Here is a 15,225-nt window from a genome sequence, read left to right on the forward strand (position 1 = left end):
AATGCAATGTCATAAATATAATCTATTATTTCACATTTGTGATTTCGTAAAGGACATTGCAGGATGAAGGCATTTTAGACTCTACTGTTTTAAAAAGCAGGTATAGTGTTTGATCAAAACTATTTCTACAGTATACAGAATTGTGCTACAGTATGCATATTAAATTACCCGACATTTTCTGCATTGTACTACCAGAAAGAAGTACACTATTCACCTCATGGAATAGTGGGTCTGGAGGTCTCATATTTCTCATCTGTATTTTCCAATCAGCGATATTATTCATCAATTTCACATTCCAATCGCTGGTGAAAACTATCAGGAAAAAGTAGCAGCAGTGGAATAAACTACAAAAACGTGCATTTATATAGTGCCTTTATAAACATTTATATAGGGAGATGTCTGAAAAGGCCTTATAGAGTTGCTACTAGACACCACATAGGGAGGTTGGGGGAAGAGAAGAAGAGAGTTGACTAGAGGCACAAGTTTTCAGGATTTTTGTTTAAAAAAATAAATAGCAAGGGAAAGGGTAGAGGGATTCAGGGAGCGAGGTCCAGAAGGAAGGGGCAAAGTGTTTCAAACGTTCTGCCACAAGGTATAGCAGGCCCAAGGTGGAGTGTGCAACCATGGATGGTGATGCTGTCAATGCCTGAGGTGTGGAGGCACTGACGGGAGCCATTCAGGAGAGCCGCGGTCTTGTTGATGTTCAACTGAAGAAAGTTAGCTCTCATTCAGGACTTGATGTCTGACAGACATTCTCTCAGCACAGCAGTGGTCCTGGCGTTTAGGGTGGAGGCAGAGAGGTAGAGTTGGGTGTCATCCATATACATGTGGAAGTTGACCCCATGTCTGCGGATGATGTCACCAAGAGGGAGCATGTAGATACTAAAGAGGAGAGGGTCAAGGACAGACCCCTGAGGAACACCGCAAGAGAGTGTGCGGGGGCTAGAGGAGAAACCGTTTGTGGAGATGTAGTAGAGATGGTGTGAGAGATATGATCTGAACCATTCAAGGACAGAATCGTGAAGGCTGAGGTGAGAGGAGAGGCGGTGGATGAGTATAGCATGGTCAACGGTGTCGAAGGCAGCAGAGAGGTCAAGGAGGACGAGGAGGCAGAGAGAGCCCTGTTTGCAGATGGACAGAATGTCATTTGTCACTTTGACCAGAGCTGTTTCTGTGCTGTGGGCAGCACGGAAACCCGATTGGAGGGGTTCGTGAAGGGATTGGCGGGAGAGGAAGGAGCGAAGTTGTGTAGCAACGACTCATTCCAGGACCTTGGAGAGGAAAGGGAGGTTGGAGATGGGGGCGGTAGTTTGAGAGCAGGAATGGGTCCAGGGAGTTTTTTTTAAGGATGACAGCCATTTTTAAAGCAGTGGGAATGGTACCAGTGGACAGAGAGAGGTTTATGATGTCTGTGAGTAGAGGGGCAAGGAGGTAGAGCTGGGAGGTAAGTAGATGGGTAGGGATGGGGTCGAGGGAAGAGGTGGTCGGTTTCATGAGTGGTGATGAGAGAGGAGTGAACTGAGGGATTAAGAGGGTAGTAAGGATGGAGAAGGTCAAAAAGGAAGGGTGTGGCTAAACTTAATAATAAATAAGTCACCTCGTAATACTTAAAACCATCAACCTCTACCACTTCTTATCCACTGGCACTGTTCCCACCCCCCTAAAAACAGCTGCCATCACCTCCATCCTCAAAAAACCTTCTCTGGACCCATCTCTACTCTCCATTTATCGCCCCATCTCCAACCTCCCATTCCTCTCCAAGGCCTGGAACAAGTTGTTGTGTCCCAGCTTTGCTCTTTCCTCTCCCGCCATTCCGTCTTTGAACCCCACCAATCGGGTTTCCATGCTGCCCACAGCATGGAAAAAGCCCTGGTCAAAGTCACCAATGACATTCTGAACATCTGTGACCAGGGCTCTCTGTGTCTCCTTGTCCTCCTCGACCTCTCTGCTGCCTTCAACACTGTTGACCATTCCATACTTCTACGCATCTCTCATCACAGAGGATACAGTTCAATATCCTGGTCCTCACTTTCAAAGGCCTCCATGGCCTTGCTCCACCCCTACCTCTGTGACCTCGTAGCCCCTTACCAACTTGTCCGCTCTTTCTGCTCAGCAGGCTCTGGCCTGCTTCACGTTCCCCGCCTCACCTGACCAACCATTGGCAGGTGGGCCATCTGCCCCCACCCTTTGGAACTCCATCCTGCAGTCCCACCGCCTCACCCCCTCCCTTGCCTCATTCAAGACCCATCTCAAGATTCTCCTCTTCGACTGTACCTTCAGTCACCCTCGTTCCCCCCGTCCTCCACCCCCCTGATCCTGACCCCCTGCTTGTGTCTGAAACACTGATTGTCCAGCACCTTGGGACGTCTTCCCAACGTGAAAGGCGCTCTACGAATATAATTTTGTTGTTGTTGTTATTAAAATGGACATGTGCATGGCATTGATGTTGGATACAAGGAAGTCCATATCCTTGTGTTTTGGATTTCAAAGTGACCTGGTTAATCAGATAAAATTAGTCATTAAACTTATGATTCTTCGTGGAACCTTGCTGTGGACAAAATAGCTATTATGTTTGCATAGAAAAACAGTCTCTGAACTTGACAATAATTATTGTAAAGGGTTTTACAATGTTTTGACAAGATCAGGTGCTACAAAAATATCTTTCTCCGATACCTGTCATGGGCAAGTCTAGACTGTGAGCACTGGCATGCCAGTCAGCTGTGAGTGGCTTTGAGCCAACCATATCCTCTCTTTACCCAATGCTATACACGTACACACTTTCCACTATGATTCACTTCAGTCATTAAGAGTGGAAACTATAGCTAATTTCTCCTCTCCACAGTCCAGAGGTGTTGAGGCTATTTTCAAACTCTTATCACCTTAGTTGTGACCAGCTAACTCAATGTGAACAAACGATCAATCCCATGACTTTGTGTTCTGTATAGTTCACTTGTCACTGACCCATGGAGGGGGAAAAGAGAGGGAAGAGAATATTACATTCCTTTGTGTTTCTCTATCTTCCCACAAAAAATTAAAGCAAATAATTTAGCAAAATTCATCATGGAAGCACGAGTTATCGTATAATAGAATATGAAAGCACTGCATTTCCTAAAGAAAAAGGTTAAATTATAAATAGCGGAGCGTTCAGGCTGAACAGCATGACAAAATCATCCTGCACAATATGCAGCTTTTACATAGTTATGTACTAGTCCCTCCACTCACGACTGAAATCTCACTGCCAACTCTTTAAATGGATGTGCTTTCGTTTGGCTGCTAAATGGTGGTTGTTATACCCTGCTGAGAAAAGTGCTTTTGAGAATAATGCCGAGATATTTTCCTCTAACTCGTTTAGTGTTTGATGTCTCAGTTGTCACCTTTGGCAGCTGAGTTTTTTTAAAAATAAACTTTACTTTTGTGATTTTCTTTTTACCATTAACATGACTCACAAAGACTTGAATCTTTTCCCCTTCAAACTGAAAAAGTAGTGAATAGTTACAGCTTTTACCATCTGCTACATCACATGACATGTGATATAGGGATCCGGAGAGGAACCGTTATCTTGGAGATATTAAGACACTACAAATTGTTTATGATGCCAAAGTACATTAGAAAATACACGGGCAGAAATTCCTTTCGCCAACAAATTACATTTGTATAGCGCTTTTCACGTCGGGAGGACTCCCAAGGCAATGCACAGTCAGGGATTTGGACCCGAGCTGGGGGTTGGGATCATGGTGGTGGAGGGCAGGGAAAGGTACGGGTAGGAGGGTGACCGAAGGAGGAGTTGAAGGAGGCAAGGAAGGGAGCAAGGCAAAGGGGCTGTGGATGGAGTTCCAAAGGATTGGGTCAGAGAGGCTGAAGGCCTGACTGCCGATGATATATATACACACACATGCACCATGCACCTATATACATATATCATTGCTATATGTATTTGGTGATGTTGGCTACTGATGGGATATCCCATTTATAGTCACACATTATCAAAGGCGCTAAGCATAACTGAACCAAATTTTTATCCCAGAATGCCTTGAATTACTTGTACTGGTGGTCACTAAAGTAAAAAAGTAAAAAAAGAAGTTAATGGTTTACATGGTTTCCTTAGCTGAGGAGGAGAAGACGAGAAACCCAAACTCTTATTGACACGGGCATTACTTGCTGTCCAATTTCCCACTATCTTTTTATGAAAAATTGCCTGGGTCCCCAACTTAACACCAATGCTAATGCCACAATGACAACAAATTATATTTCTATAGCACTAAGGCTATATAATCTCTAAATACTTCAGCAAATAGGGATGGAATGAGGGGGAAATTAGAATGTAAGAGTGCTGACCAAAGACATGGTCATATGGCTCAGAGACGATCCACAACTTGCTGTGGGTACTTGAGTGACAGCTGTTCCCAGACTCTTAGTGAGATAGAAAGTGCACCAGCTTTGTCAACAAACTCACTGTGGGTTGTCCTAATTCACTCAAATTAAGTGCACTGCTATTTGCAGGATGTGCTGTGTTTCATTACACATCCCGATACTGGGACGACTATGCGTAACTGTCAAAACAGACAGAAAACCTGTTTCCAGAGTGAAGGATAGCGAAACGTTCACTAAAAATCATGATTCAGCTGCGTGCGAAGCCTGAGTAAGTTTCTCACCCGCACACTGGATATGTGAACAAAGAAGTTCAGCAAAAATAACATCTGATAATTTTCAGAGAAGAGAGCTTAAATTACTCACAAGCTATACTGCCTTATAAGCTTCCTCAGACGTGGGGCTTTAGGTCGCTGCTTCTCCTGAACCCCACTTACTGCTGTACCATCTTGTAATGGTGCTGCACATCTGGAATAGTCAAAAAAGAAGCATGGTTTGTTATAACAATAATCTTTGCATTTGATATAGCGCTTTTCACGTCTTGTAGATGTCTCAAAGCGCTTCATAGAATAGACTGTAACGTTAATTGACTGTATATATTTGTGGGCGAAATGCGGCAGCCAATTACGCACAGCAGTGTCCCACAAACAGTCATGAATTGAAAATGACCAATTTATTATTGTGTCTTTTTGAGGGATTATTATCAGGCATGTGGAGCTTAAGGAAACTTGCCCAAGATTTCACCCTGCTGGGAATCAAACCCAGGTTATGTTCACTTGTTTTGCAGATTGTTTTTAGCATTCAACATGGTATCTAAAAACAACACCCAAAATGGGTAAGTTTACATTCGGAGACCAGAATCTCATAAATCAGTGATTCAGCTCCTTGCGAAGCCTGAGTAAGTTTCTCACCCGCACACTGGATATGTGAACAAAGAAGTCACTTATTTGTAAAACATAATATATAAATAGACTGAAACATAGTATATAAATAAGCCTTGCATTTTTATGTTTTATCACATCATCAAAACGTCTCAGAGCATGATAGGATTTTACTGTAAAGGGTATACTGTGCATTATATGCATAAATGCTTGAATGAAGTAGTGACTTATCCAGGGATTGGAATATGCTGCAGGAACAATTTTGAAAGCAGAACTCCTACATTGGCAGTATTCATTGATGAAGCCAAATAAAGGAGGATCCTAAGATATTAAACATTTCACAGAGGGAGGGCAGGGAAGTGACCTCAGGTAGAGGAGAAGTGGTATGTACAAACACTACCTGTTTTAATATAAAAATTGATACTTTTATGGAATTCCTCTGCTAGCAGGAAAAGGAGCAGGAAGATCTTAAGGTCATTTGGGAAATCCTGTAACTAGAAAGCACATCCCAATTCTGTAATGATGACGACTTAAAATAAAACAGAATGTTTTCCTTGGCAATCTAATACTCATTATATTCACATACTAATATAATATTTACGGTTACTGCTTAGTCGTCCTTAAAGGAGAACTGAGTTCATGAAAAAATAGGTCAGTAAATCTTTTTAAATATTTTAAATATTTACCCCAAAGCAATTTGGGGTAAATATGTACCTCAAAGCAAATTGTACTGCAATGTTTTTTTTTTGGTCAGCCAAGTGTCTGACACATGCATAAACCCTTCACCATATTTAAGAGTATCCAAACCAAGTTGAGAGTTCCATGTATCCCACTTACACATGGAAATTCCAGGGATATTTTTTGTAACGGAATGCACTCTCTCTCCCTGGAGAGACACATCTTGCTTACCTAATTCTGTAAAGTGTTAGACGAAGTTGGCAAGAGTACTGCATGGTTTGCCTTTAAGAACACTGCCTGGGAAGTTTTCTCCCTGCTTATCCAGCGAGCACTACCCATTAGGGCTTTAGCTTGCAGGGTTAACGGAAGCGGAGTTCAAAGAGTCCCCAGTGACTGGCCTGCTGTTTCAAGTCCTTCCGATGAGCCAGACTGGCTGTGCTGTCATCAGGAGTACTCCAGACCTGCCTGGTTCAGGAATTGAACCACCGAGACCGCCATAGCGGTTGATTCTAACATTCCGTTGCCAAACATATCAACTCGGAACCAACTCAGTTTCAAGGAGACCAAGCTTACCTCCCCCCACTCCCCCCAAGGAGGATAAAAGCATACTCAACAGCTGCAATTATTAGATATCAAATTGGCTGTCACACACTTTTTGCTGGGGTAATATCAGATGAACTAAACTGGAATAAATGTAGGTTCTCTCCAGGCATGAAAAGCCACGAAAAACCCATATCAAATGCAAGGATAATTATTATTGTTTCTAGTTGCAAGACTGATTTTCTGAAAAAAACTAGTTTCTAAATCAGATCACTTTAGGAATTTTCCAAAATTCTCATGATCTTCAATTTCAAGATCTCTCTCTTACATTTAAAACTGTGTGCCTGAAGGGCCCCCAAACTGTCCATTGTGCGTTGATACGAAATCACCACTGCATGCTAAAAATGCAGTCTTAGTTGAAGTGACTTTGATGGACATTGTGTTTAGGAGAAAAGAGTGCCAACAGTGCTCGTTGCTACGAAGGAACAAATTCTGTCAATCATTTGTGGGAGAACAACACTTGCGTTCAGTACCTGAGTGCTGAACGCACTCTGAGACACTACCCTGCGTGGAGGGCACTATACAAGTGCACGTTGTTGTTGTTAATCTGCTGTCTACTTATCTTTCCCATTCCTTCGCCTCCCCTTCCCCCGCTCCCTGAGATTTTGCTGATTAAAAAAACTGCATTACTTTTTGACCTCTGTTGCCTTAGCAATGGGAAAACACATCAGTAGTCTGTCAGTATCAAAATAACCTCAAATTTTGGTTTGCAGAACAGATGTGCAACCCAGCTCTGTGTTCCAGGCACCTGTCCTGGAATCTACAAAAGGATACATCATCATTAAATATTAACATGAAATATTTTTCTAAATGGAAACATCCAGAAATATTAGATTCTCATATTCAATCCTGAATAACAACACGTGATAAGACAGTATATCAAATGCAAGGATTATTATTATTATTATAATGCAACACGTAAATTAGACATACATGTCTTTAAACTGATCAGATCCATCATCTCAGAGATTATATTACCATGCCTTGGATTAAAAATTCAACCGGAGTCAAGAGTCAAAAGGGGATCATTGACACATTGGTTAGGTTGCAACAATCTGATTATCAGATTAAATTCATTGTCTGACAAAGTAAAGAGTTCATTAAGATAACATGACTGAAAATATAAAACCAGCTGACAAACTACAAGCCCTGAACAAATGCTTAGCGTTTAACAACAGTGTTGGCAATCAATGAAGTAAAGGTGCATTATTAAACGTAGACTGAAGAGGGCACAATCCACAGTTTAATAAAACTAAAGGAAGCTGGATTGAAATCAAATCAACCATTTGTACAAGGTAAATTCAATTTGAAACAAAGAAAAATATTCTGTTTTAAATTCCCCTCCCCAGGTAATTAGTGATCAAGATTTGCGATAATTAGTGATCAAGAGTAGAGACCCTGGCTATTTTAACCTCCTGCCCAGCAGGAGGGCAAAGTTACCAAATGCGGCATTTCCTCTGTTGGCTCACCTGAGATCAGATAATCCAGTGTAGATTGGGGATTAAACTAAGAACCTTTCTGGTCTGTATAGCTCAGGCTCAAACTAAGTAAGGTAGTTATTGCTATTTGCAGTTTGTAAAGCAATACCCCAAACCAACTTAAAAAGTGGAAAAACAGGCTCTCCGAATGAATGAAGAGGAATGTTTTAGTCACAAGACTCAGAGATTACATACAGAAACTGGTTAACTGAAAAAAAGCATTGTTTGTAGAGATTTGGATCTGAGATGTGTGGACGTCAACTGGTGCTGTCAACAGCGTCAGAGTCATAATCTTGCTGACCTTAGTAATGCACTAATGTAAAAAAATAAATAAGTCATTTTGTTTTGTCAGGGTGGTGTCTGACACAAGCAGAAACCTATTATCATCCTGCTTAAGAGTATTCCACCCAGAAACAATTCCACAAATACATGCCATCAAGGCATATTTCCTTGAATAATAGGTGCACTCTCTCCCTGGAGAATGCACATTGCTTATTTAATTTTGGAATTTTCTGGGTGCAAGTTGGCCAAGGTACAGGAACTCCAGAGTATATGTAGGGGTATTGCTGGAGTTTAACCAACTAAAAACACAGTTGTCACTGTGAGCGTTAGCTGGCACACTGCTTGGCCAGCGGCAATCCTACCCCTTAGGGTTTTGGCTTGTAGGGTCAACAGGACCTGAGTGGGAAGAATCCCTACCCAAGTGACTTGTGTTCCCCTTCAAGTTTTGCCTGATTACCAGGAGTCCCTGGAGAGCAGTGAACCCACAGAGAACTGGCTCAGGAACTGAAGCATCAAGACTGCCACAAAGGATTGATTAGATTCTAGCATTCCCTGCTAAAACACATCATCTTGGAGCCAGCTCAGCCCCAAGCAAATTATGCTTATTCCCCCCCATCCCCCCAAAGGATACAACAATAATGTAATTTAATGCCTTTCATGTCCAGGGTTGTACCAGTATAATCACCAGTTGGTCATTTATTATCTAGAATATATTAGATGGATGGCACGTGCTTTTGTGAACAGTATTTTTAAAAAAAAAATTCTAAGTGTCGTGACTGAGAAGGCATGATTAGGATGGGAGTATCTCATCATAAACATACATCGTCAAAGTATCTATTAATGGCAAGAGAAAATGTTAGTGTCCGCTTCCTGGTTTGTATATTGTATTACCAGCAGGAAATGCAGATTAATTTTTCTTTAGACAAATCTTATGCATCCTGAATGAACATGTGTATTGCCTGTGGAATTGAAAAATGTAACTTTTTTTTAGATATAGATTTCTGTGCAACTGCTTCCTAAGGCAGGTGTTGGGAGTAGATCGTGGAGTCCTGCAGCTCAGTAGTTAGAGCGCTCGTGGTTCGATTCCCAGCAGGTCAAAACCTTGGGCAAGTTTCCTTACTTCACACGCCTGATAATAATCCCTCAAGAAAAGAAAAACAGTAATAATTTGCTCACTCAATCCACGACTGTTTGTGGGACACTGCTGTACGCAATTGGCTGCTGCGTTTCGCCCACAAATATACAGTCAATTCACTTTACAGTATATTCTGTGAAGCACTTTGAGACATCTAGAAGACGTGAAAAGCACCATATCAAATGCAAGGATTCTTATTATAATTTATTTGGACGCTGTTTTTGACACTGACTGACTCAATTCTAAATTAACTTTTGTTATTGTGCTTGAGAACTGGAGAAGGTGTCTAGATGGGTGTTCAGCACCAATTGCCAGCTTTCATGTTCTCCTGCTGTCCAGGAATAACCACAGCGTCTCTCCTCTGAGAGCAAATGTTCTCATTACAAGCAGAATTGGCTGCCGCGTTCGCCCACAAATATACAGTCAATTCACTTTACAGTGTGTTCTGTGAAGCGCTTTGGGACGTCCTCCCGACGTGAAAAGCGCTATATCAAATGCAAGGATTATTATTATTATTATTATTATTATTATTATAGAAGAGCTTTCTGCAGACTCCCGTCTGGAACACAATGAATTTACAAAACAACGCTGGATGCTGTTCTGGAGCTGAAACACGTGGTGCCAATGAGATTCAAACACACAATCACTTCACTTTACAGAAAACTCTCTGAAGCCCTTTAAGATATTTCAACATTTTAGGCACTATTTCAAATGCAAGGATTACTATCCAGAATTCTGCAGACCATGTCCTCCTCCGCACTAGAGTCTGCAAGCCTATCATCCCCATCCTCATCCTGATGAACCTAGGTGTCTTCTTTGACCCTCAACTGTCTTTTCTACCCCACATCCAAGCCATGACCCGCTCTGCCTTCCCTCCCCCCCGTAACATCGCTCAACTCCGCCACTGCCTCACCCCTCAGGCCCCTGAAGCTCTTTTTCATGCCTTCATCACCTCCAGGCTCGACTATGCAAATGCCCTGCTTGTCGGCCTTCCCAACTCCTCCCTCCACAGGCTGCAGATAATCCAGAACTCTGCAGCCCGTGTCCTCTCCCGCACCAAACTCCGTGACCCCATCTCCCCCACTCTCGCCCGACTTCATTGGTTCCCTATACTTCAGAGGATGCAGTTCAAGATCCTGGTCCTCACTTACAAAGCCCTCCATGGCCTCGCCCCACCCTACCTCTGTGACCTCCTAATCCCCTATCAACGCGCCCGCTCCCTCCGTTCAGCCGGCTCTGGCCTGCTCCACGTCCCCCGACCCACCCGCCCCACCATTGGCGGGAGAGCCTTCAGCCAATCTGCCCCCAACCTCTGGAATTTCAATCCCCAGTCACTCCGCCTCGCTCCCTCCTTAGCCTCCTTCAAGTCTCGCCTCAAGACCCTCCTCTTTGACCATTGGTCAGCCCCCTAACTTTCCCCTCCCTTCTCCCCACCTGACCCTAGCTCGGGTCTCAAATGCTATACGTTGTCCAGTGCCTTGGGACATCCTCCCAACGTGAAAGGTGCTATACAAATGTAATCTTGTTGTTGTTGTTGATCCACTGGCTCCCTATCCCTCAGCAGGTAGAGTTCAAAATCCTTGTCCTCACTTTTACATCCGTCCATGGTCTTATTATAATAATAAATATTAATAACAATAATACTAATAAATAATATAATAACAAATAATAAAATAATAATAAAAAATAATAATAATCCTTGCATTTGATATCGCACTTTTCACGTCTTCTAGACATCTCAAAGCGCTTCATAGAATAGACTGTAAAGTAAATTGACTGTATAACGCCTTTTGAAAATTGCAATTAAATTTTTTACAAGCGTTAAAAATTAGATGACAAAGTGGAAATCACATTTAGTGCTTCCCACCCTTTAGTAAATTTTGCAAATCAGACTGCACTTTGTGCAGTTTTAAGAAAAAAAATTGATCTGGTTGATTTACCCATCTCTGACTATTTTTATTAAATTGTCCAGACTTTTTGACTTGGAACACAAGGACAAAATCAGAGGGCAAAGATTTCAATTTAAAAAGCCTCAAGCTAACCCCCACTGTTAAGACTGTGCTGGATCCACAACTGACATGTCAAACTTACATAAGTACAAGAGGAAGATCAAGGCAGACATTTCATGGAACTATCACCCAGCGCGATGCACGCTGAGCTTCCTGCAGATTTGTGTTGCTGCATTTCTCTGATGGTTATTACACAGGAACTAACAAGTACCAGTGTAATAACCATCAGGGGAAACTCAATAGATGAGTCATCTGGTAAGCCTGGTCTTGAAATTTGAAATATAATAAAATAGTGGAAAAATTGTCTTTAAGTAAGTTTACAAATAAAAGTTTACAGCAAAAGCTTACAAATAAATAGTATAGTTTGCTGTCCTTTGTCGTGCTGCTCGACCCTGCTAATAGAATAACACAAGGCTGCCTCAAGGTAGAAAAGGGAATATCACAAATATATAGAGAAATAAGAATCCCTGCATTTGAAATAGATCCTTATCATGTTGCCAAGATGTCTCGGAAAGCTTCACAGGATTTACTGTAAAATGTAGTGATTGTATTTGCTGGTGAACATTTTCTACAAGAAATGAGGTGGAGAGGAATCCCACCTAATTAAGCAAATGAGAACACTCATATAGAAACTCCTCCTCCTACAGTGAACCCCCTCCCCTCCCAGCAGATACAACCCTCTTCCCCCAGAGAGTCCTTCCATTCCTTATAGTGACTCTCAATAAACTCATGCAGTGGTACCTGAATAAAAAAATAAATTGCATTGAACAGTCTGGGTGAAACTTGACTATACAAAGAGAAAATGACAGCAATGATAAAACAAGGGCTTGCTCACAAGATAATTGATGAAGTATTATGTATCATTGCAATATGCTCAAAAACTGACTTATTTTTTGCTGTAGGTTATATAAATATTTTGCCTGTTTAAAATCAAAATAAAATCCAGACGAATAATATCTTTATTACATCCTTTTCCCCCTATAAGGTAACAAAATAGATATTTTCTGCACAAAAAGAGTCCATAAGGTCCAACTCTCTTCCTTCATCCTTCAAATAAGATGTTAATCCAATGTCTATCTGTTCAGGTGGACCTCAAAGATCCTATGGCACTATTTGAAAAGAGAAGGAATTTTCTCCCAGTGTTCTGGCCAATAATTCCCCTCCCAGGTAAAATTGTCATTCACTTCATAGTTTTTGTGGCACACTGCTGTGCATAAATTGATTGTCATTTTAACCTACAAGCTCAAAGTCATTACATTTTGCAGTAAATCTTGTGAAACACTTTGAGATCTCAACAGCATGATATATCAAATTCAACGTTTATCATTATCATCCCCTAGAGAGACCCCTCCCTGACAGAGACCTAGCATTTTGGATCTCCAGACTCAACAGGGAATTGTTTAGTTGACATTAAGCACTCAGTAAGTAGCTGTGGAAAGTGAGCCAGATCAGCGTCACTGTCTGGTTACTGACCAAGACCCGCTCCAGCAGGCAGCTCTGAAGCAGTATAGCAGCACTAAGCAGGGCAGGAGAATAAACATACCATAAACATTTCCTATTATGGAATTATTTTAAATATACTTTTCTATTTCTCTGGCTTTCCTCAATCCGCAGGGTACTTTACGCTAAGGAGAACTCCATCACTTATCTATAAAGGTAAATCATGGCTGAATTTGTCCTCCAGGAAGCCCTGTGAAGTGAAAGACTGGGACAGACAGAGTGACGTAACTGACCTCACAGCATCTGCATGCACACTGGAACATTTACTGTGGTTGGCCAGTTCTGGATCCTCTTTCACAACCTGTTAAGGAAGAAGAACAGAATACAGAAACACTGAGAACCAGTTAACAGCTTGATTCTGGCTGGGATCCTGCATCCACCTGACATTTGGGCATTGGGTCAGTAGGGGAGCAGGACAGTTACAATAGTCTGAAAGTGTAAGTGCAGAATGCAACCAGCAAACAGGAAAGTAGATCTACTTGGATCACACTTTTTTTTTTGGTGAGACACGTGCCTAACACACGCAGCAACCCATCACTATGCTTGAATATCCAAACCAGGCAGAGTTCCGTGTATGTCACCTACACACCGAAATTTCCATATCTGGAAAGGAATGCGCCCTCTTTACTCCAGAGGAACGATCCCTATTTATCCAGTTCTGGAGAGTGTTGGGCACAGATTAGCAAGAGTCAAGGCTTGGAGTGCTCAGTGTATGCATTGGGATGCTGTTAGGAGTTTAACCAGCTAATAACACATGGCTCGCTATTGGAAGTGCTGTCTGGGAAGTTTCTTGTCCAGCTAGGACCACCCGATCCATTTGGTCTCTGGCTTAACAGGAGCTGAGCGAGAAGGTTCCCTGTCCCTAGTGCTCCTTCAAGTTCTGTCGATGAGCCAAGCTGGCTGGTCTGTCAACACCAGTTACGTGGAGTACTATGTACCTGCCTGGCTCAGGAACTGGACTACCGAGACCGCCAGTGGTTGGCTTGATTCTGACATGTCACTTTGGAGCCAGTTCAGCTCCAAGGAGATCCTGCTTACCTCTCTCCAAGGAGGATAGACACTAGTTGATCAAAGGACAGTATCATAGACAATGCAGGGTTCCCCAGCTTTACACTGAGGTGTAATTCCAGACTATGAGTAGAATTCATCCAACCCATAATTTTTAACCCAAAAGCAAGAGCGTTACCAACTGAACCAGACTGGCACCTATGGTAGAAGTCGCTGGGAACATTCAGCAGGTCAGGCAGCATCTATGAAGAAAGGAAAGTGAGTCAACGTTTCAGGTCCACGACCCTTCATTAGAACTTTGTCAAGGTTCTGATGAAGGTCTCGTGGATCCAAAACGTTGACTCACTTTCTTTTCTCCATTGATTCTGCTTGACCTGCTGAGCGTTCCCAGCGACTTCTGTTTTTGTTTCAGATTTCCAAAATCTGCAGTATTTTGCATTTTTTTTTGGCATTTTTTGATAAATGCTCTACATCTTTAATAGTCCAACATTCATTCCAGCTTAGTTCATCTGCTATTCCCCCACCAAAATGTGTACGGGAGTGTGTCATCTAATTTGATATCTACTAATTGCAGCTGTTGAGTATGCTTTGGGTGCCAGACGCCTTTGAAATAGCAGTGGACGCACAAAACAAAGAATCCTAGTTTGCAAATCTGATGTAAAAGAGGAGACAAGTATCTAGAGTTTCCTGAGGTCACATATAGTCCTCTGATTATTTAAATAAAGAACTCCCATATTTCTTTATATATAGCTCTTCACAAATGAGTGTAATACTGCAAAAAGCAGACCGAACACTCAGGTGTGGGTGGGGTTTTGGGAGGGATAGAATGCGTGAGAGAGAATGAGTTAGTTATTGCGTGAGCAAGTGTTGGGAGGATGGAAAAGTCATTTATAGTGAAATTCCAAGATTATGAACAATGTACATTATCAGCAAGTTATCATGAAATAGGTCTTGTTAAAAAAATGTGAATAGTTGTTGGATGCCTATTTCTTTGGAAAATTATATCTTTTCATCAGATGAAATTCCATGAAACCGCATGGGAATTCTAGATATTTGCAGCAGATTTACACAATAGGGTTGAAGCACATGTAAAAATTATGATCATCATGATAACATTGCAGGTTTGAGGAGTAATATTCTCCTGTCATTTACCTGAAAGTATAGTGTGCATAATAAATAATAAAAGGTGAATTCCAGGCTGTAGTCAGCCAACAAGCTACAAAACCTCCCATTATCAACCCCCCGGGGAAGCCCAAGTCACCTGTCACCTGAACAGAACTGGCACA

At 42.0% G+C, this 15,225-nt stretch overlaps 1 protein-coding gene across 1 annotated transcript in view; it reads right to left on the reverse strand.

Moving 5' to 3' along the window:
• Positions 1 to 15,225, reverse strand: part of LOC103181212 (band 4.1-like protein 4B) — a 64,514-nt gene that overhangs the window by 21,070 nt on the left and 28,219 nt on the right. Inside the window, exons 5-6 of the mRNA XM_007897520.2 lie at positions 13,165 to 13,232; positions 4,735 to 4,836 (exon numbers count right to left, since the gene is read on the reverse strand). Coding sequence (XP_007895711.2) covers positions 4,735 to 4,836; positions 13,165 to 13,232 — 170 coding nt within the window. The remainder of the gene's footprint in view (positions 1 to 4,734; positions 4,837 to 13,164; positions 13,233 to 15,225) is intronic.

The sequence above is a fragment of the Callorhinchus milii genome, unplaced genomic scaffold (assembly GCF_018977255.1).
Source record: "Callorhinchus milii isolate IMCB2004 unplaced genomic scaffold, IMCB_Cmil_1.0 Scaffold2, whole genome shotgun sequence".
Lineage (NCBI taxonomy): Eukaryota > Metazoa > Chordata > Chondrichthyes > Chimaeriformes > Callorhinchidae > Callorhinchus > Callorhinchus milii.